At 45.5% G+C, this 21,894-nt stretch overlaps 1 protein-coding gene and 1 long non-coding RNA gene across 2 annotated transcripts; one reads left to right on the plus strand and one right to left on the minus strand.

Moving 5' to 3' along the window:
• The first annotated feature begins 148 nt into the window (after nt 1–148).
• Nucleotides 149–12,457, plus strand: FBXO46 (F-box protein 46). Its single transcript, XM_087939316.1, is given in 3 exon segments — nt 149–189; nt 10,076–10,336; nt 10,339–12,457. Coding segments are annotated over 2 exon segments (1,968 nt in total). The 5' UTR covers nt 149–189; nt 10,076–10,170; the 3' UTR covers nt 12,141–12,457.
• Nucleotides 12,458–13,426: 969 nt separating this feature from the next.
• Nucleotides 13,427–13,704, minus strand: LOC148124987 (uncharacterized). Its single transcript, XR_015744710.1, has 2 exons — nt 13,622–13,704; nt 13,427–13,566 (listed from the first exon to the last, which is right to left on the minus strand). It is a non-coding gene; the product is annotated as an uncharacterized LOC148124987 (long non-coding RNA).
• Between the last annotated feature and the right edge of the window lie 8,190 nt (nt 13,705–21,894).

Here is a 21,894-nt window from a genome sequence, read left to right on the forward strand (position 1 = left end):
GGAGGGGGAGGAAGGGCAGCCCATTGGTCGGCTTAAGTCGGAAAGTGGGCGGTTCGAGGACGGGCGCCTGCGCAGAGGGGGAACCAGGAAATGCCGAGGAGTCCACTGCTTTGCAAAGGGAGAGAGAGAGAGAGAGAGAGAGGAGAGAGTGGAGGTGGCGGGCGGGCGGCCGGTCCCGCTGCGTGGAAGGTAAGAGGCGCCGGGGTGCAAGTGCATCGGAGGCTGGAGCGGGGCGAGGGCTCGGAAGGCCAGCCTAGAAGAGGCGGGAGGGGCTGGAGGAGACAGGAGGAATATTGATGAAGGTTGCCAACTGATCTGCCCCAGCGTTGCTCCTCTGCTCTCCGCAGCAGCCCCAGGACCGAGAGCTGACAGCCGCGGGTTAAAAGTAAAGGGCAGAGGCTCCATTTCACCAGGCCAGGTTGCTGCTGATGCTGCTGGGAGAGGCAGAGGAGCAGCCCGAGAGAAAAGCAGGTGGCAACCTTTCCTGAGACAGGGGTCCGTCCTCCCCACTTCCCTTCTCCTGCCTCTCCCCCAGAAGCACAATCAGATCCCCTGGGTGCAATGGAAAAGGGTCTTCGGAAAGTTTCTCCCTGGGTGGGCTGAGTTTGGCAGCTCGGGGTGGGTGCGGGGTGGGGGCTGGTCTAGAAGACCTCAAGGGTCCCTTCCAGCTCTGCTCTGATTCTGAGCTCTTGGCGATTCCAAAGGGCCGAGGGGTTGTGTGTGTGGGGGAAGGTACAAAAGTTCTGGAGAGGGGCCTCTGATTTTGCACAGAATCCCCCAGCAAGAGACGTTGCAGCTTTCAGGCTGGGCTTGCCGTAACTCGAGGACCGTTAACGCGCCGCCGTCATTGAAGAGCAGCATCCGTTGGTTTATGAGCCGGCTTTCCATCTGGATCTTGGCACGGCTGCCGTGTCTGGGGAGAAAGGAATGCAGCTTATCCCTGAAGCCCCAAGTTTAGGAGCTCTGCTTTTGGGGGGTTGGTGCCAGCTCTGTAGCGGGAGCCCCACTGACATTGGTGGCTCTCGGTTTCAGGCCCCCCTATTAAGTGGAGGTATAATCCACTTGATTGCAAGACCTGGAAGTGTATCGTCTGCCCCATATGCTTGTTCCTGATCCAAACTTGGCAGAGGGTGAATCAAAAGAAGATTCTTCCAATTTGGGGGCAGCGGTGCTCTGGAGTGGACTGTACCTCTTCCTTCTTCCAAGGGTTTTGGACAGAAGGGAGGGAGGAAAATTATTGTCTATCTCATCTATTCTTCTATCTCTGTCTCTATCATCTGTCTGTATTGTCTGTCTGTCTATCTATCTACTATCTACATCCATCCATCCATTTCTATCTGTCTATCTCTCATCTGTCTACCAGTTATCTATCTATCTATCTATCTATCTATCTATCTATCTATCTATCTATCTATCATCTATCTATCTATCTTCTACAGCCATCCATTTCTATCTATCACACACTCTTTCTCTCTCATCTATGTCTGTCTGCCTCTACCTACCTACCTACCTATTTATCTACATCCATCCATGCATTTCTATCGTCAATCCATTTATCATCTCTCTGCCTTTTTCTTTCTGCCTCTGTCTGTCTGTCTGTCTGTCTGTCTATCTATCTATCTATCTATCTATCTATCTATCTATCTATCTATCTATCTATCTATCGCCATCCATTTCTTTCTATCTCCCTATCACACACTTTCTCTCTTATCTATATCTGTGTCTGTCTGTCTGTCTATATCTTCCCTTGATTAAGGACGGGTCTCCATCTCTGTCCTGGGTACTAACACCATCCAGAGCGCCCAAATGGCATCTTCCCCTCCCTGCCTTAAGAAGACCCCTCTCCCAGACCACCACCACCCCCGCCCCCCGCAAAAGACAAAAGAGGACAGCGGTGTCTCCAAACAAACAAAAGAAAACCATTTAGGTGTGCTTGTGAATGTTGTGCCTGGGAGCGCTCAGTTGCTGCCTGTGTCACTTTCACCTGGCTTGTGCAATCCGCCCTAATTTTACAGCCTTTCGGTGCGCTCTTATCTCTCCCGATGTTCTGCCTTGGTGAGTAACACAGGCTTAATTATAGGCTGGTGGATGTTAAGTTAATCATAAACATTGCGCTTGGCGTGAAGCCAGCCGACACGGCGGAGAAGGGCTTGCCTTTTTCAGTTGAGAAGGAAAAGCACGATTTCGTTGTTACCCTGGAGGTTTTGGCAAAGAGACTGTGGCCAACCATTTGTCTGAAACGGTGTGGGCTTTCCTGCCTGAGGAGGGGGGGGGTTGGACTAGAAGACCTTTTAAGGCCCCTTCCAACCCCGTTATTCTGTTTTTAATACAGATAACCCTCCACTTAACAACAGTTCCTTTAGTGACCGAAGTTACAACGGCACTGAAAAAAAAAATACTGACTTAGGGCCATTTTACACGCTTAATGACCAAAATTCAAAAGGCTTGGCGATGGGTTCATACTTACGACCGTTGCTGTGTCCCCCCAAGGTCATGCAATCTCCTTTTGCGACCTTCTGACAAGCAAATAGGGAAGCCCGATTCACTTAACGGCCGTTTTTACTAACTTAAGTGTGGCCAGAAAAGTGGGAAGATGGGACAACATTCACTTCACAAAGGTCTCGCTTAGGTATAGAAATTTGGGGTTCAGTTCTCGTAATTTGAGGGCTACCTAAATTGTGGGACTGCTGGTCCTTTCCTCAGTCTTACAGTCCCACCCCACCGGCCAGTGAGTGGCGTTTCTATTCTTAATTGTCTATAGAATAGAATTCTTTATTATTGGCCAAGTGCGATTGGACACACAAGGAATTTGTCTTTGGTGCAGAAGCTCTCAGTGTACATAATGAAAAAATAAAATACATTCATCAAGAATCATAGGATGCAAGACTTAGTGATGGTCATAGGTTACTAATAAGCAATTGAATCATACTAGGGAGCAAACAAAACAATATAAATTGTAAAGATACAAACAACACGGTTATAGTCATAAGTGGGAAGAGAGAGGTACTAGGAAGGATGAGAAGAGTAATAGAATTCTTTTATTGGCCAAATGTGATTGGACGGACAAGGAATTTGTCTTTGGTGCGAATGCTCTCAGTGTACATAAAAGAAAAGATACGTTCATCAAGAGTCGAGAATCATAAGGTACAACACTTAGTGATAGTCAGAGGGTACAATAAGCAATCCAATCATACTTGGAAACGGTCCATATAAATCGTAAGGATACAAGCGACAAAGTTGCAGTCATGCAGTCACAAGTGGGAGGGGGTGGGTGATAAGGAGTGATGAGAAGATTGATAGGAATAGCAATCAGACTTTGTAAATAGTTGGACAGTGTTGAGGGAGTTATTTGTTTAGCAGAGTTCACAGAAAAAAAACTCTCCTTGTATCAAGTTGTTCTGGTGTGCAGGGCTCTATAGCGTCGTTTTGAGGGTAGGAGTTGACACAATTTATGTCCAGGTTGTGAGGGGTCTGTAGATATTTTCACAGCCCCCCCTGTTTGACTCATGCAGTGTTATACAGTCCTCAATAGAAGGCGGGTTGGTAGTAATTGTTTTTCCCTGCAGTTCTAATTATCCGTTGAAATCTGTGTCCATCTTGTTGGATTGCAGAGCCAAACCAGACCGTTGTAGAGGTGTGGTGTATTTATGTCCAAGTAGACACCAATGAACCTAGAGGAATTTTTTTCCACGGGTCTAAGGTTTGCCTGGAATCTGGACTGAATATTCCCGGGGAATAACTTTGGTAGAATTACTCAGCACGTCCTCCTTCCTTTTCAATATGGCCGTTGGATTTATATCGATACTGCCCTGATACAGCATTTAAGAGGATGTACACCTGCCTCCTTACCTGGAAGTGGCCGTCTCACGCACATTTACGAAAAGCTGGGACCCGCGAGAATGGCCTGTTAAAAGGGTTTAAAAAGTTCTGTACTTTTGCTGCAGTGTGGGTATTCCTCTTTGCACCTTAACTCCCTCATCTGCCTTCAGCGGCAACTACCATTTTTTTTTTAAAGGAATATAATGGGGGGCGGGGGAAGAAGCTTTTTTGATCTTTGGAGCTCAGGGAATTAGGAAGAGGCCCAGAAAAAGACTTCATCAAGAAAAGAAGGGAAATTAATCTTAAGTTAGCTATAACAGAAAGTTGGCAAAGAGAGAAAGACCCCTTAAGGCGGAGGGGGAGGGTCTCCAACCTTGGGAACTTTACGGCTTGGAGACTTCAACTCCCAGAATTCCTCAGCCAGCATGACTGGGGAATTCTGGGAGTTGAAGTCCACTCGTTTTAAAGGCTGGCTGGCTGGCTGGCTGGCTGGGGGAATTCTGGGAGTCGAAGTCCGCCAGTCGTAAAGTTGCCAAAGATTGGAGACCCCCCTGCCTCAGAAGTTCCCAAACCTGGCAACTTTAAGACTGGTGGACTTCAACTCCCAGAATTCCCTAGCCAGCAGAGCTCGATTAACCTCCCTCTTTGGTGCTTTAATTCCTTGCGCCTTGCAGCTTCCGGTTCTCATTTCTTGGATGAAAGGGCAGGAAATTTCCCACTGTCAGGAAATAAGCCTGCTTCTGATTCAAGATTTGGTTCCTGGGGAGGGCTGCGCCTATCCAAGTGTGGCTGAGCTACAATTCCTTGCACCCTGGGACAAAAGGGCCGAAGCTTGATTGCATCTTTCTGCCTTGAGAAACCTGCCTGGGTGTATGTGTGTGTGTGTGCGTGACTTGAACCTTGAACCCGTTGCAACCTCCCCCCCCCCAAAGAATTCCCAGCTAGAATAAGGCCAGGCTAAATGATCTCGAAGGATCCTCGCGGCTAGAACTAATGTAGAACTAGGGGAGAATTTCCTGGCGGCGAGGACCATTAACCAGCGGGAATGGTTTTTCCTTCAGAAGTTGTGGCTGCTCCATCCCTGGAGGCTTTCAAGAAGAGACTGGACAGCCATTTAAATGTGTCTGGAACCGTACAGGGTCTCCTGCTTGAGCAGAGGGGGGTTGGGCTAGATGACCTCCAAGGTCCCCTTCCAACTCTGTTCATTCTGTGATCAGTTTGGAGAGGCTGGGAGATTCAGTCCCCGTCTCGCCCCCAAACTATCAATGCTCTCTGTGATCTAGGAAGGGGAACACAGCCGCTGGTCTGAGAAGAGTCTCTGGCTTCAGCAGGGGAGAGGGTTGAACTAGATGACCTCCAAGGTCCCTTCCCATTCTGCTATTCCGCGTTCAGACTGGAGAGGCTGGGAGATCCGGTCCCCATCTTGCCCCCACCCACCCACCCCCGAGATTATCAATGTGTCTCTTGTGATCTGGGAACGCAGCCGTGGTCTGAAAAGTGGTCGAGAGCACCGCGGGGGGGTTAGACTAGATGACCACCAGGGTCCCTTCCAAGTCTTGTTATTCTGCATTCCGAATGGGTTACGGTTGCTCCTGTTGCAACACCTAGCCAGAAAATACATTCGATCTTGCGGGGCGGGTGGGAGGAGAGCTAAGAATCGTGTTAACAGCCGGGCAAGTGGCCTTTTGTTCCTCTGGCCGAGGGTGGAAATTGCACCCGGATCCCTTGGCTGGCTTGTGTTGGCAGGCTGGCAGTGGGGATTTAAAGGGGGGGGGCAGGAAAAACACCAGGAGGAGGAGAGGCCAGAACTCTGCTGTCATCCATATATGGGCATGCCCCAAACTCGGCTTTCTGATTGGCCGCTCGGCCTCATGCATATGTCTGTCAACAAATGGCTGAACTTGCTGATGGTGTTTGTGTGTGTGTGTGTGTGTGTGTGTGTGTGGAAGAGTGGGGGGGGAAGAGTTACAATCTGGTGCATTTCAAGGCCCCTTATTGAGTGCAGGGGGGTGGGGTGGGGAATCTGCCCGCCCTGGCCAGTGGAATGGGGCAGCTGGCCCTTTAAGAGATCCAGGTAGCATGGAGTGGGGGGGGGGGAGCGACCCATTCTGTCAGCGGGAAGAGGAGGCGCCTTCTCGGGTTGGGAACAATATTCCCACTTTCACACCCACCCACGCCCCCATTTTGGACCGTTCCCTCCCTCCTCCCCCCCCCCTTTTTATCCCTCCCCCCCCCTCCCTCACTCTCCCTGGCATTGCGAAAGGACCTGTGGATTTATTTATTGCTGATGAAGATGATTTAAAGAGAAAAATAATAATAATATTATTTTGCAGGCTTCCAAGCAAGGATGTAAGGGCCCCGTTGAGGCTCCTCCCCTTCCCTTGGCTGTGGGGTACCAGGTAAGAAGCGCAGGTGGGGTGGGGGGGTTAATTGGAAGGGGAGAGAATTTGTTAGCAAAAGAGGGAAGGGATGATGCCATCGGTGGGAGGGGGAGTTCAGCCTTGGGGTGGGGGAGGGAGGAGGAGGAGGGAGGAATTGCTGGAATTGTTGTGATTATTGCGATGATACTAGTCGAATTCTTTTTGTTTTTCCGTGCACGGAAAAGCTGAGTTGGGGAATCTGGCCTTGAGGCTGGTGGTGATTGCATTTGGGGTGGGGGTCTCAAGGATGCGCTTGCAAGGCTGTGTGTGTGTGTGTGTGTCCATCGAGGACAATTCTTGCACGTTCTTCCCTTGCACACCCATCGAGCGGTGTCTTTGCACAATCAACAAGTGCACGTGTGACTTTTCGGGGGGGGGGGCTTCCATCACAATGACAACATAGGCCCAAGGAGGAGGGGATGGCATTCCAGCATGCCTCTTTCCCTCTGGCCCCCTCTGACCCCCCTTTCCACAGGTTTCCAGGGGGAGATGGGGCCCGTTTCCAAGCTGTCAACCCCCCCACCCCACCCCACCCCGGCCAGGGGGCTCTGTGGTCCTTTGCAAAAGAATCTCCTGGGTTTGAACAGGGTGTAGTGTTCAGCTTAGGAGGGGCTGAGAAAGGGGCATTTTTTTATGGGAAGGGGTAACATGCGCCATGCTGCGCAGCCATCGCTGTAAAATGCTCGTCGCTTTGGGAGCCTGGTGGTTTCCTTGCCAATGTTTTGTGACCCAGCTAGGTAACTTCATCAGTGTTTGAAGGAAGGGGATTTGCAAAGGAAGAGGAGGAGAACTGTGGAGTCCTTAGATCTTGGTGTTTTCCTTGCAGACGTTTCATAACCCAGCTAGGGAACAACATCAGCGCTACAGCATGGTAAGGAAGCATCTGCCAGGAAACCACCAAGCTCAAGAGGGCACTAAGGATGATGGTTCAACCTTGCATGGAATTTGCCGGGTTGTCTGGGGTGCTATATATCCTCTCCACGGCCTCTTTTCCTTTTTACCGAAAATCTAGGTTCTATCAGTTGTGTCCCATGTACATCAACTTTGTGAGCTCTCAGGTTTCCTCTTTCCGCTACGTATTCAAGATGGACAGTGATTAATATACTGCATATATACAAAGGGTCTTCCAACTTGGCAAGTTTAAGACTTGTGGACTTCAACTCCCATAATGCCTGAGCTAACATGACTGGAGGAGGAATTCTGGGCGTTGAAGTCCACAAGTCTTAAAGCTGCCAAGTTTGAAGACTCCTGGTATATACATATATACAAATGTATGGGTGTAGGGGTGTGTGTGTATGTATGTATGTATATGTGTGTGTGTGTGTGTATATATATATATATATATATATATATATATATATATATATATATATATATATATATATATATAGATTACATATAGATAGATACAGATAGATATACATACATATATACATATATATACAGTATATACGCTGAGAGAAAGATGGTTGTAATGTATGTATATAGAATGTATATATGTGTGTATTGTATGTATAAGGGTAGATACATACTTTCTTTTGAGATTAGGAAACAGAATTTCATTCAGTAAAAAAAAAAAAATGACAATAAAGGTTATCTGATTTCCTAAAATTCCCCAGCCAGCCTGATTTAAGAAGTATGGAACTCACCTCCCAGGATTCCCCAGCCAATATGATGGGGAATTCTGGGAATTGGTGTCCACATCTCTTCAAATTGCGAAGGCTGAGAAACTGTCTTTGAACAGCCCTTTAAGGTAGGCCAATATGTTGCCATGACTACAGAGGTCGTTGGTGTGGCAGAGGCCGAGCTGATGCTGACCTCAGATACATGGGACTCAGCATGGCTGGCTCAGGAATTCTGGGAGTTGAAGTCCACAGGCCGTAAAGTTGCCCTCTAAACTGACCATGGATAGGTGAGAACCAACATGGCTGGCTCAGGAATTCTGGGAGTTGAAGGCCGTAAAGTTGCCCTCTAAACTGACCCCAGATAGGTGAGAATCAACATGGCTGGCTCAGGAATTCTGAGAGTTGAAGTCCACAGGCCGTAAAGTTGCCCTCTAAACTGACCATGGATAGGTGAGAATCAACATGGCTGGCTCAGGAATTCTGGGAGTTGAAGTCCACAGGCCATAAATTTGCCATAGTTGCTGACTCCTGGTATCAGCTCTGATGTCCCTCTTGGGCTGGTGGCATCCTGCCAGCCATCTGCCGCAGCAGGGGCCACCCACGTGGTCCTTTGCTTGCCCTTGGCGTCTGCAACGTTGGCGTGTTCCCTTTGAAGCCGTAGGAATAAATTATGCAGAGCGCCCCTCCCTGAAACTTCCGAAGCTTGGACAATTTACTCATGGATTATTTCACAAATGTATAGGGCTGCCCATCTACCCAAAGGAAGAAAAGCACTGGACAATCATTAAAATAAAATAAAATAAAAACACCTGAAACGATTGATGTCCCAATAAAATTGGCATCCCTAAATCAAAGCCCCCCCCGCATTCTTTACGACTGAGAGTCTGGGTGCAAGACAAGGACAGTGAAAGATACTACTTGTGTAGGATTGGGCAGCTCCAGGCGGTCTCTGGACTCCATTGCCATGTTTTCCTTTTTACTGGGACCATGAGGACTAGCTACAGGTCGCCCATGATTTACAACTGTCCTGTTTAGTGTCCATTCGAAGCCACAACGACCACTGAAAGAATTGACTTATGGCTGTTTTTTCACACTGACGACCCAGCATCCCAGTGGTCCCAGGATTAAAATTCAGACACTTGGCAACTGGCATGTACTCATGACGGTTGCAATCTCTTGGAGGGGTGTGTGTGTGTCAGATAATCCCCCTTTGCGACCTTCTGACAAGCAAAGTCAATGGGGAAGCCAGATTCACTTATCAACCCTCTGACCAGCTTAACCAGCTGCAGGGATTCACTCAACAGCTAAGTTGTAAAATGGGGCAAAATTCACTTTTTTTTAGAATACAATACAATAAAGTGGAATAGAAATAGAAGAGGAAGATTAATAATGGAATAGAATAGAGTAGAATGGAATGGAAGAGGAATAATGGAATGGAATGGAATGGAATGGAATAGAATAGAATAGAATAGAATAGAATAGAATAGAATAGAATAGAATAGAATAGAATAGAATAGAATAGAATAGAAAAACAATAATAGAATGTAATATAATAGAGTAGAATAAGAATAAAACAAGAATGGACTAGGATAGGATAGGGTAGGGTAGGGTAGAGTAGAGTAGAGTAGAGTAGAGTAGAGTAGAGTAGAATAGAATAGAAAATAGAAAATAAAATAGAATAGAAATAGAATTCTTTATTGGCCAAGTGTGATTGGACACACAAGGAATTTGTCTTGGTATAAATGCTCTCAGTGTACATAAAAGAAAAGATACATTTGTCCAGAGTCAAGAATCATCAGGTACAACAATTAATGATAGTCATAGGGTATAATAAGCAATCAAATCACACTAGGAAACAGTCAATATGAATCATAAGGATACAAGTGACAAAGTTACAGTCATACAGTCAGGAGTGGGAGTGGATGGGCGACAAGGAGTGATGAGAAGGTTAACAGTAATAGTAGTGCAGACCTTGAAAATAGTTGGGACAGTGTTGAGGGAGTTTAACACATGTCTCATTAATTGGGCTCAATTGTGGTTTTAAGTCGAGGAATACCTCTAGTGATTCCCTCCCCCCCCCCCCATGGAAAATAAATTCTAAGGTAGCCAAGTGTTGCATGCGCACCTGTGTCCTGTGCTTTGTCGACAGTCTTAAATCTGCTGCATTTTGCACGCCTGATGGGTGTCTGTTTTTCCTTCGCTTTCCCGCAGGCTCCTCCAGGGCCCTGGGAAGATCCACAGGAGCAGCCGATCATGCGCTAGAGGGGAGGACCGTCCTTCCCCCTCCTCTCGGCCATGAGAGCGTGATGGATCACAACACCTTCTCCCACATCCAGCTGTGGTGTCCCCGCCCATTTGGCACCTACTCAGAGAACAAGCCCTGCCGTGGCAACCAGGGGAAGAAAACTTTTGGGGACTTTGCCTGCAAAGCCAAAGAGGAGGAGGGGGACAGTGGCGAGGTCTCTTCGGAGAACACCCCCCGGCTCCGCCTCCCCCGCCGCCCCCCCTAGCGGCTGCCTCCAATCCCAGCCAGGTGGAGGAGGGCCGAGTCCTCTTGGACACCTGGTATGTGATCAAGCCAGGCAACACCAAGGAGAAGATTGCCTTCTTCGTGGCCCACCAGTGCAGCAGCGGCAACAGGGCCAGCGCCATGAAGGTCAAAGGAAACTGGGGCAGCGACAGCTCCAAGGCGAAGCGCCGGCGGAGGTCGCACGATCCTGCCCGGAGTAAAGCCTGCCCGGTCAAACCCAAGGACGGTGGCAGCAAGGAAGCCGAGGATGTTTGCCTTTGGCCCGAGTCCCACACTGATCCTGCCAGCGGGGATGCCACCGACCTGCTCTCGGTGGCCGAGATGGTGGCCTTGGTGGAGCAGCGGACGGCGCGGGCGGAGCAGAATTGTTCCCGGCCGAGCGCCCCGCCGTCCCCGATGGTTTTTGTGTCTACGGAGCAAGAGGAGAGCGGGGAGAAGAAAGCGCCAACCTCCGGGGGAAGCTCGGACTGCAGCCGCGTGGCTGAGGCCATTGCCCACTTCGAGTCTCGAGAGCGCAGCGTCACGTGTCAGAACGGCCTCCGCCGGGAGTCCGCTGAATGCATGGCCAACTCCCAGCACAGCCCCGGCGAAGTCCGCATTGCCTTCCGTATTTCCAGCAGCCGAGACCCCCGTTCGCCCTCGGAGAGCAGCTCCGTCCCCCGGCCCAACTGCATGTTCATGAGCTGCGGAGGGTCGCCCACTGGCACCACAGCCCGGTCGAAAGACAAGATAACCTGTGACCTCTACCAGCTGATCAGTCCCTCTCGGGATACCCTCCCCAACAATGTGGATTTCCTGTTGGCGAGTGCCTCCCCCAAGGGCTCAGAAGGATCCGGCCGCGAGCCCGCCGACACGGAGATGGCCCAGACTGGCTCCGTCAAACTGGACACGATCCCCGAAGACGTCCGGGCCCCCGTGGAAAAGATGGGAGGCTCCCCAGCCTCTGCGGCCAGAGACTGCGTATCCGGTTTCCACGTGGACGTGGTGGTCACGGGGGTGGTGGACCAGTGTGTCTTCTTCGGCAAGGACAGCACCAAGAACATGAAGGAAGAGACGGTGTGCTTGACGGTGGGCTCGCCAAGCCAAGAAGGGTTGTGCGCCTCTTGCGATGACCCTCCGCCAGGGCAGCTCTTCTTCCTCCACACTCCGACGCCACGACAGGAGGACAGCCGTGACGCGGACAGCGCCTTCCTGGACTCGTCCAGTGAGGGCGGGCTGGAGAGGGCCGATGGCTCCGTCTTGGAGCCTTCCGTCGCTGACACGTCCTTGTGCCGCCTGTATCGCCACGTCTCGCACGACTTCCTGGAGATCCGTTTCAAGATCCAGCGGTTGCTGGAGCCTCGCCAGTACATGCTGCAGCTCCCCGATCACATCATGGTGAAGATCTTCAGCTACCTGCCCACCCAGGCGCTGGCGGCTTTAAAGTGCTCCTGCCACTACTTCAAGTCCATCATCGAGACCTTTGGTGTGCTGGCTACGGACTCCAAGTGGAACCGGGACCCCTTGTACCGCGACGACCCCTGCAAGCAGTGCAAGAGACACTACGAGAAGGGCGACGTCTCCCTCTGCCGCTGGCACCCGAAACCTTACCATCACGACTTGCCTTACGGACGCTCTTACTGGATGTGCTGCCGCCGGACGGACAAAGACACGCCGGGCTGCCGGGTGGGACTGCACGACAACAACTGGGTGCAGCCATGCGATATGTTGAGAGAGAGGGCAGCCCGGAGGGAGGATGGGAGGTGAGGGGCTTCAGGAGTGGCGGGGGGGACGAGGGCGCCCTCCTTTTCTCTCCTGTCTTAATTCTCCATGCGTGTGCGATGGGAGTGCGAGTGCGTTGGACAACAGCTCTGGCCTGCGTGGTGTGTGTGTGTGTGTGTGTGTGTGTGTGTGTGTTTTAAAGAATGCCTTGATCCTGTCAGTGTGTGGGGCTCAGATGTGGTCTCTGCTGGTCCCCCTCCTGCTCCAAATGAGCCGTGGAAGGAAATTGAAGAGGAGGGAAAAAGAATTAACACCCATGTATTAAAAATATATGTATAACGTGTCCCGAGGCCCCTTTAAAATATATATATATATGTAGGGTTGAGGAAGGAGAAGGGCGTGGATCGGCCAGGCAGTGCCGCTCACCAGATTTGGGGAGACTGCCCCAATAAGCTCCTTTATCCTTTAAAAGAGGGGTGTCCAACCTTGGAAACTAGAAGATGTGTAGACTTCAACTCTCAGCTGGCTGGGGAATTCTGGGAATTGAAGTTCGCAAGTCTTTAAGGTTGTCTAGATTGAAAAAAAAAAAACTGGATTAGGATCCTTCTGGTCCCTTCCAACTCTTATTATTCATGGCTGGCTAGGGAATTCTGGGAGTTGAAGTCCACGGGTCTTCAAATCGCCAAAGTTGGACAGCGCCGAAGTAAAATCAGAAATGAGTTTCCCATCTCCTCTTCCCTCCTCTTGCCCAGAGCACAAGCCCATTAAATGCATTTTCAGGAAGAATGTCTTTGTTGCTATCGGGGAGTTTGAAAAAAAAGAGGAAAAAAAATACAACTTTGGGATCTGCTTTTTCCCTCGATCGTGAAAATATATATATATTTCCCCCTCTCTCCTGGAGGTTTAAAAACTCTTATTTATTCTAGCTAAAATGAAACCCATCAACGATGTTTCTGCCTTACTTGAATTGTGACCCAATTGGCTTGGGGTTGGAAAGACTAGCAAGGAAGAGCGTGCAAAAGGGTCTGTAACAGAGGTCTCTAAACTTGGCCCCTTTAAGACTTGTGGACTTCAACTCCCAGAATTCCCCTGCCGGCCATGTTGGTGGGGGAATTCTGGGTGTTGAAGTTCCACTTAGATCTTAAAGCTGATTTATATCATCCAGAGCGGAAGTCTCCAAACTTGGCGACTTTAAGACTTGTGGACTTCAGTTCCCAGAATTCTCCAGCCAGCATAACTGGCTGGGGAATTCTGGGAGTTGAAGTCCACAAGTCTTAAAGTGGCCAAGTTTGGGGACCCCTGGTCTATAACATGGCCAATGTTTTCCCTGGAAAATGCCAATATTGTACTCGGCGGGTGTGAAATCCTGGTTGGGCAGCTGAATTCATCTGAGCTTGACTAATCAAATCGTGGAGTTGTCTTTCTGACCTTGTTAACAATCCTGTAGATCAGAGGTCCCCAAACTTGGCCGCTTTCAAACTTGTGGACTTCAACTCCCATTCTCAATTCTGGGAGTTGAAGTCCACAAGTCTTTTAAGTGGCCAAGTTTTAGAGATCTCTGCTGTAGATTTCGGGACCCATAACGTCATTTGTTTTCCTTCGTTGGCCTCTTGTGTGGAGGTCTTCACAATCTGGTGTAAGCTAGTAGTTGGGGAGGAGACCAAAATGTTTAGAGCCTGCTTTCTGGTCTTCCCCTTCCCACCAATCCTGGGGTCTTCCTTCAGTCACCTCCTTAGGGTTCCTTTGTCTTCAAAAACTCACTGGTATTGTCTTAGGACTTGCTCCAGATCTAAAGGGGGTTTGGGTGACCATGAGTTCTTCACCATGAGAATGGTGGTTGGGCTGCTTCTTGGTGGCCAAGAGCTACTCCCCTATTTAGTGTTTGTAGACTCTCCAAACTTTTTTCCCGCTTGCCCATCTTCAAGGAAAGGTCTGAGGACACTGAGAAGGCATCTCTACACCATAGAGGAAGGCATCTGTACACCTGGTTGAGCCCACAGAAACCCTAAGGGCTGGAGTGGAAAGTCAAAAGGCCACCTTGGAAGACATGGCACGCTGTCTCCATCCTTAGGCATCTCTACACCATAGGAAGACCCTTTGACCCCCTACTAACCTGGTTGATACTTGGTTGGGAGCCCACAGGAACCCCAAGAGCTATGGGCTAGAGTGGAAAGTCAAAAGGCCACCTTGGAAGACAGCGGCACACTGTCTCCACCTCCTTAAGGTCCTCACCCAAAGTCCAAGTTGAGTTGGCCTTCATGTCAAGGGCTCTTACGATCCCAACTTCTTGAGGTCCCCGCTCCAGCTACCTCTTCCACACTCTTCTATGCCTTGTTCCTCCTAAAATCTTTCTTTAGCTCAGGAATTATTATTTTTTTACCCACCGTTTGGATGTTTACCCTTACTAGCGTCCAATTGGACCCACCACCGAGCAGGGCAGAAAGCAGTTTGATATTGAAAGCACTGTGTTTTGGGGGGGGTGAAAAGCATTATGGGAGTGTTTCTCAACCATGGCCATTTTAAGATGGGTGGACTTCAACGCCCTGCTGGCTGGGGAATTCTGGGAGTTGAAGTCCACCCATCTTAAAAATGGCTATCATGTTCCATTGGAATATAATTTCCCCGCCTCCTTTCTCTTCTCTTTTCTTTTCACCTGGGTACAGATTTGCTTCTGCGCACGCTTTGCTTGTAGGAATAATTGCAAGCCACATTCCTGACCTGGGATTTCAGTCTTCTCAGCCCTCCCCCTTTCTCCTGCACGCCACCATTCTTCACAACTCCACCTGTCTTCCCTTCCCCGATGACGGTTGTCATTTCTAACTATTTTATCTTCTCTCCAGCTCCCCTTCCCTTCCACGACAGGATTCGCGTTGTTGTTTCCCCTTGGATCAGATGTTGATTTGCAGTGATTTGATGCCAACCTGCTGCTTCAGGTGACGCTGGCCGATTGGCGCCGCTGAGGGGTGGGCGGTGGGGGTGCGCGTCTGCGTGTTCAGAGCAGGACACTTTTGCTACTTATTCACACTGGTATTTATAAGCTTGTTTGTCTGTATACATGTGTGGCATTTTCAAAAGGAATGTCAAGTGGAGAAAAAAATAAAATAAAAACAGGAAAGAAACGAAACAAAGCCTCACTTTCTCGTTTCTGGAAGAATTTGGGAATAACAGTCAGAAGGGACCTTAGAGGTCTTCTAGTACAACCCCCGCAGGAAACCCTACACCCGTGATGGCGAACCTAGGGCACGGGTGCCACAGGTGGCACGCAGAGCCATTTGTGCTGGCATGCGAGCTGCAGGCAGACTTACCTCATTGGGCATGCATGCGCCTCACAGCTGATTTTCGGCCTCCCGAAGGCTTGAGGAAGGCTTCTGCAGGCTTTGCAGGCCGAAAACTAGCCCCGTTTCATCACTTCCTGTTTTTCTGAAAATACCAGAAGTGACGAAACAGGGCTAATTTTCGGCCTGCAAAGCCTGCAGAAGCCTTCCTCAAGCCCTTGGGAGGCCGAAAAAGACCTCAAACTGCCCCAAAATCAGCTGTGAGGTACAGTGCAGGTAAGGGGGCCGCAGAGGTGGGTGGGTGGGTATTACGCACGCATGCATAGGGAGCATGGGGGGTGGGGCACGCATTGCCTTCTTGGGTGTTGGCACACGAGTGCAGGCGTACAAGCGCACACAATTTTTGGCACAGGAGCCCAAAAAGGTTAGCCACCACTGCCCTATAACGTTCCAGACAAGTGGCTGTCCAGTCTCAACCTCCAGTGATGAAGCTCCCCCATGATTTTTGAGTTCAGACAATCCATCTGCATAAAGCATTGTTGGATCTTGGTTTACACACTACATCAGGATCTCCAAACTTGGCAACTTTAAGACATGTGGACTTCAACTTCCAGAATTCTCCAACCAGCTAGCTGAAGAATTCTGGGAGTTGAAGTCCACAAGTCATAAAGTTGCCAAATTTGTACTGCATGAACATGGCTTGTGGAAAACTTTGGAAAAGTATTTTAAGATGATAGTCCCAAAGGTGCTTTTTTTTCCTTTCTTTTTTTAAAGTCTTTATTAGTCAAATTCTACAATTAAAAACATATTTCCATTCATTTCAGCATGTTTGTAGTGGTGTTCACTCACACTGACATATTCTTGTATGTAGATTATTTCTACGTATTACAATTATTTTACATTATATATATCGTCCCAAAGGTGCTTTTCTTTCCTTCCTTTTTTTTTTTTTCAAGAGGCAACTGGACTTTCTGGTAAAAAAAAAAAATCCAGAAAGTCCATTTGCTTCTTGACAAAAAACATATATGGAAAAAAACATATTTGGGACAACCATGATCTGGATAATTGAGAATATCCATAGACCTCTAAGATGATATAGATCACAACTAAACGAACCGTGCAAGAGGTTGCACTTAAGGCAAGCCAACCTTAATACCCAGAAAACTGGTATTTGCAGATTGCAAGGCTATTAACTACTACAACCGTTTAAGGTTATCATTGTGGAGGTGTAACATATGGGGGGGGGAATGGTGTGGCTTCCATGTTTACACAACACAGGTGTTACATCACTCAAGGACGTTTTTCCCCCCACATTCTTTTTTTTTTTTTTCAAAAAAGATTTTGTAACAGAAAGAGAAAAAGAACTTAGCTGAAACCAGACAATCCCAAAGGAAGATAATTTCTGGGTTTTTTTTCCCCCGCAACTGAGGATTTTGAAAACGTCTCTCTGTGCTTGCTGGAATTCAAAATAACTGTCACCTCTTTTTAAAGTATTATTCTTTTTTTTTTTTCATATAAATTTTATTGAATTTACAATTAAAAAAATAACATAACAACATTACATAAGAAACAGAGAGAGAAAAAGAAGAAAGAAAGAAGAGAAAGAGAGGAAAAAGAAAAAAAAAAAGCCGGTCTTGCGACCGAAAAAGGAGAAGAAGAAGTATAAAAGAGAAAAACAAAAAACAAAAAAAACAAAGAGACGGAAGAAAAAAGAAAATACGTTAAAACCAGACAAATATTCTTTTTGACAGTCTACAAGATCCAATTCTCCTACCTTACTTTAAATATACACATCTTATCGCTATTTATGGATATTTATGCTTATTTATGCTCATTAAACAGTTTATCTCTGATATAACCAATTATACCATGCATTCCAATTATTATCAAATGCTGAAGACTCTTTATTTTTAAGAGCTATGGTTAAATTGTCCATTTCTGCGCAGTCACATATTTTCTGAATGACCAATTGATCTGTAGGTAAACGGGATGATTTCCAGCACTGGGCAAATGCTAATCTGGCCGCAGTTAGAATATGAATTATTATGTATTTCGTCTTTTAGGAAAATGTTTATCAGAGATCCCTAGTAGGAAGAACTCTGGTTTGTATTCAATTTGATCTTTGGTTATCTCCTCCAGCCATTTTCTAATTTTTTGCCAGTATTTCTGGGCTTCTTTACAGGTCCACCACATATGAAAGTAGGTTCCCTCTATGTTTTTACATTTCCAACATTTTGGACTAGAGTTTGGGTTCATTTTCGCTAACCTCGAAGGGGTAAGTGCCATCTATATAACATTTTATACATATTTTCTTTGTACGCCGCAGATTTCGTAATCTTAATGATTCTATTCCAGATCTTTTCCCATTCTGTTAATGTAATGCTTCTTCCAATATTCCTACTCCACATTATCATGTTCCCTTTCACTATCTCTTGCTCTAATTCTACCTCCAATAAATATTTATAAAATTTAGAAATATTCTTTTTATTTGATCCTAATAAGATTTTATCTAAGTGTTGTAATTTGCTATAAATTCCAAACTCTTTGATATCTTGTTTGTATCTACTATGGATTTGTATATATAACCACTGATCAATTTTAAATCCCTGTTCCTGTAAGTCCTGTCGAGTTCTTAGTTTCCCTAAAGGATCTAATAAATCTTTATATTTAGTCATTTTGTTATATCCAAATTGTTGGGATGAACCATTGCCTCCATTGTTGAAAGCCAAATCGAATTTTTAAATAATGTTTTTACATATTTTTTTCCAATTAGTTAATAGTGAATCTCTAATAAGATGTCTATGAAAGTACGCCTGTTTAGTTTTCCCCACATCCCATAGAAATGCGTGCCATCCTCTCTGAAGGTCGTGCCCTTCCAAGGCTAGAGTTCTTTTATTCCGTAAATTGACCCAGTCTTTTAACCATAGTAAGTTGGCTGCCCAATAATATAATTCCCAGTTTGGAAGCGCTAGCCCACCTCTACTTTTTGCATCTTGTAAGGCCTTAATACTGATTCTAGCTTTTTCCCTTGCCAAATAAATTTAAGAGTTACCTTATTTATATCATCAAAAAATTTTTGGTAATTTTATTGGGATTGTCTGGAATAAGTAAAGGAGTTTTGGTAAAATGTTCATTTTGATTGTGGCAATCCTGCCCAGTAAAGAAAGCTGCAACTTATTCCAGGATTCTAGATCTTTCTTAATTTGCTGTAACAGTTTATCATAATTATTCTCTTTGAGTGATTTACTATGTGGTGTTAACCATATGCCTAAATATTTGACCTTTTTTTGTTACCTGTATCCCCATGGTTTTTCTAATTCTTTCCTCTGGTTCTCTGTTAGATTTTTAGTCAGTAATTTCGTCTTATTTCTGTTGATCTTTAGTCCTGCTACTGAACCATATTGTTCTAGTTCTTTTATTAGATTATGTCCTTTCTCCATGGGATCCTCTAGGAAGAAAACCATATCGTCTGCAAACGCCTGTAATTTATATTCCTCTGCCTTGACCCTAACCCCTTGAATTTCAGGATTTTGTCTTATCCGCGTTAACAATGATTCTAAAGCAAATATAAATAAGAGGGTGAGAGAGGGCAACCCTGTCTAACGCCCTTTTCAATGCTTAGTGGGCCTGTTTGTTCACCATTAATTAGTATATTGGCTTGTTGGGTATTGTAAATTGTTGTGATAATATTCTCGAATTTAGTGCCCAGATTCATGTTATAGATTTTTGTATTAAGAAGTGCCAATGTAAGTTATCGAATGCTTTCTCCGCATCTAGAAACAAGAGTGTAAATTGTTTCTCTGGATGAGCTTCATAATATTCTAAGACGTCAATAACGGTTCTTAAATTGTTTTTAATTTGGCGGAATGGAAGGAAACCATTTTGGTCTTCATGAATGTATAAATTTAAAACTTGTTTTACTCTATTCGCAATAATTGAGGTAAATAATTTATAATCGGCATTTAAAAGTGAGATTGGTCTATAATTGTTGATATATCTGGCATCCACATCCTCCTTCGAATTAACGCAATCAACGCCTCCCTCCATGAGTCTGGCATTTTGGCAGCGAAAGTACTTCATTAAACACTTCCAGCATCAGAGGCCCTACTAAATCTAATGTGGCTTTATATAATTCTACTGGAATCCCATCTGGACCAGGGGATTTATTATTACATTGATTTTCCATTGCAGATTTTAACTCAGACCATGTAATATCCTTATTTAGTAATTCTTTGTCTCCTTCCCCTATTGTTTTATCATTCGTATTCTCCAGATAAGTTCTTATTTTATCCTCATTGATTTCTTCTTTTTTATATAATCTTTGGAAATAGTTTAATATAATATCCTTTTTCTTCTCAATCTCATGTTGTGGGATGCCTTTCTCATCTATTAATTGGTGTATCAATCTCTTTTCTTTTTCTTTTTAAGTTTATAAGATAGCCATCTTCCTGGTTTATTGGCGTGTTCAAAATAATTTTGTTTGGACCTTCTCAAGCTAACTTCTAATTTATCTTGTTCAATTAAATTCAGCTTATGTTTGGCTAGTATTAACTGATTTTGTAGTCCTTGGGTCTTAGGGGTTTTTGTAATTGTGTTTCTAAGTCTTGGATTTGTTGTTGTAACGCGTTTTGTTGGGCATAAATTCTCTTGTTTCTCATAGCATTATAGGAAATTGTTGTGCCTCTTATAATTGCTTTCATAGTATCCCAAATGTTCTGTTTTGAAGTTGTTTCATTATTATTATCTTTTAGAAAATAATTTAGCTCCTCTTTCAGTTTATTAATATACTCTTCTTCGTTTACAATTTGGTTATTTAGTGTCCATCTTTTTTTATTCGTCTCCTATCCCTCCAAATTAGCTGTATTGGGTTATGATCAGCCCATTCATTCGGTAGAATTTTGATTTCTTTTATTTCATTAGCCAAGTCCAAATCCATCCAAGCCATATCTATTCTGGTCCAAATCTTATGTGGGTTAGAATAATATGTAAATTGTTTTCCTTCAAGATTCCGTTCCCTCCATAGATCTTTTAAATTTAACTCTCTCAACATTTCCTTACATGCTGCAGAGAGTTCCCTTTTCCCCCTTCTTGTTTTTCCCCATATTACTATGGTCTTTCTGGTAGTCTGCAATGGAGTTAAAATCGCCAATCAAGCAAATGTTTCTTTTTCAAAGCCTACTATTTTTTGGTGAAGGTGTTTAAAAATTTCCCTGGTCATCATTTGGGGCATAGATTGCTACAAGTAAAAATGTGATGTGGTTTATCCAAACTTGTATAACCAGAGTTCTTCCTTCGGGATCCGACCAGATTAGTTCTGCCTTTACATCTTGTTTTACATAAATTGCAATTCCTTTTTCTTGTGTTGGTCGGCCGGTGCTGTAAAAAGTTTACCTAATTTTGGACAAATTAGATATCTTTCATCATTCTTCGAAATATGTGTCTCTTGAAGACATATTATATCTGCGTTATGTTGAATAAGTTTTGAGAATATCCTTTTCTTTTTAATAATGAATTTAATCCGTTTATATTGATGGAGAGCAACTTCTTCCCCTCCACCATTTATCTACTTCTGCTTAGATTTTTGCCTAGTAATGATTCGGTTCTCTTGTTGTTGTTGTTGTGGGATTTGCTCTTCTCTCCCATGTTGTGGATTATCACTTCTTGAAATTGGAGAAAGTCGTTCCTTTTGGGTTCTGTGATAATATCGGACCTCCTGTGGTCTTGTTTTAGGTTCTTCTTTGGTGGGTTGACTCTTCTTATCTGTGAGCTGTTGATGAAAAACTTGGGCCTGTTCTATCGATTCTATTTTGATTTTCCTCTCTTTCCATGTAATTAACATCCCTTCCGGGATTAACCATTTAAAATGGATTCCTTCTTTATTTAAATCATTAGCTAAAAATTTATAATCTTGTCTTATCATCCTCACTCTCTTTGGAATTTGTTTTAAAATCCTAATTTCTCTGCCCTTATATGATATTGTTTCCTCCCTAGACATTTTCAAAATTAAATCCCTCAGACATCTCCTAGAGAAGCAGATATGAATTTCTCTTGGACAGTTGTTACGCCTGGCGTAGCTTGTGCTAACCCTATATACCTCATCAAACTCTTTAATTAGATCATCTTTTTCCTTTCCTAGCCATTCAGCCAATATTTCTGCCATCAAATGTTCCAATTCTTCATTTTTGGCTTCCGCCACATTCTGGAATCTTAAATACGCCATTGCTTTGTCCATCTCGAGGTGGATCAGAGAGTCTTCCGTTTCTCTAAGTACATTTTTAAATTCCTCATCCATCCTTTCAAAGTTAGACTCCATGCGTGTTGTTCTACTCTCTATATCTTTTATTTTCACTTCGTTTCTCTCCATGGCCTGCTGTAGAGACCCTATCTTACCCTCCACCTTCGCTATATCCGCTTTCATTTCAGCCTTCATTTTCCCCATCTCATCTTTCAATTCACTTATATCTGCTCTAGTTTCCTTGTGATTATTAATCATCATTTCTTGCATTTTAGATATAGCTTCCTGC

The sequence above is a fragment of the Pseudonaja textilis genome, chromosome 10, assembly GCF_049901715.1.
Source record: "Pseudonaja textilis isolate UNSWEBS1 chromosome 10, rPseTex1.2, whole genome shotgun sequence".
NCBI lineage: Eukaryota > Metazoa > Chordata > Lepidosauria > Squamata > Elapidae > Pseudonaja > Pseudonaja textilis.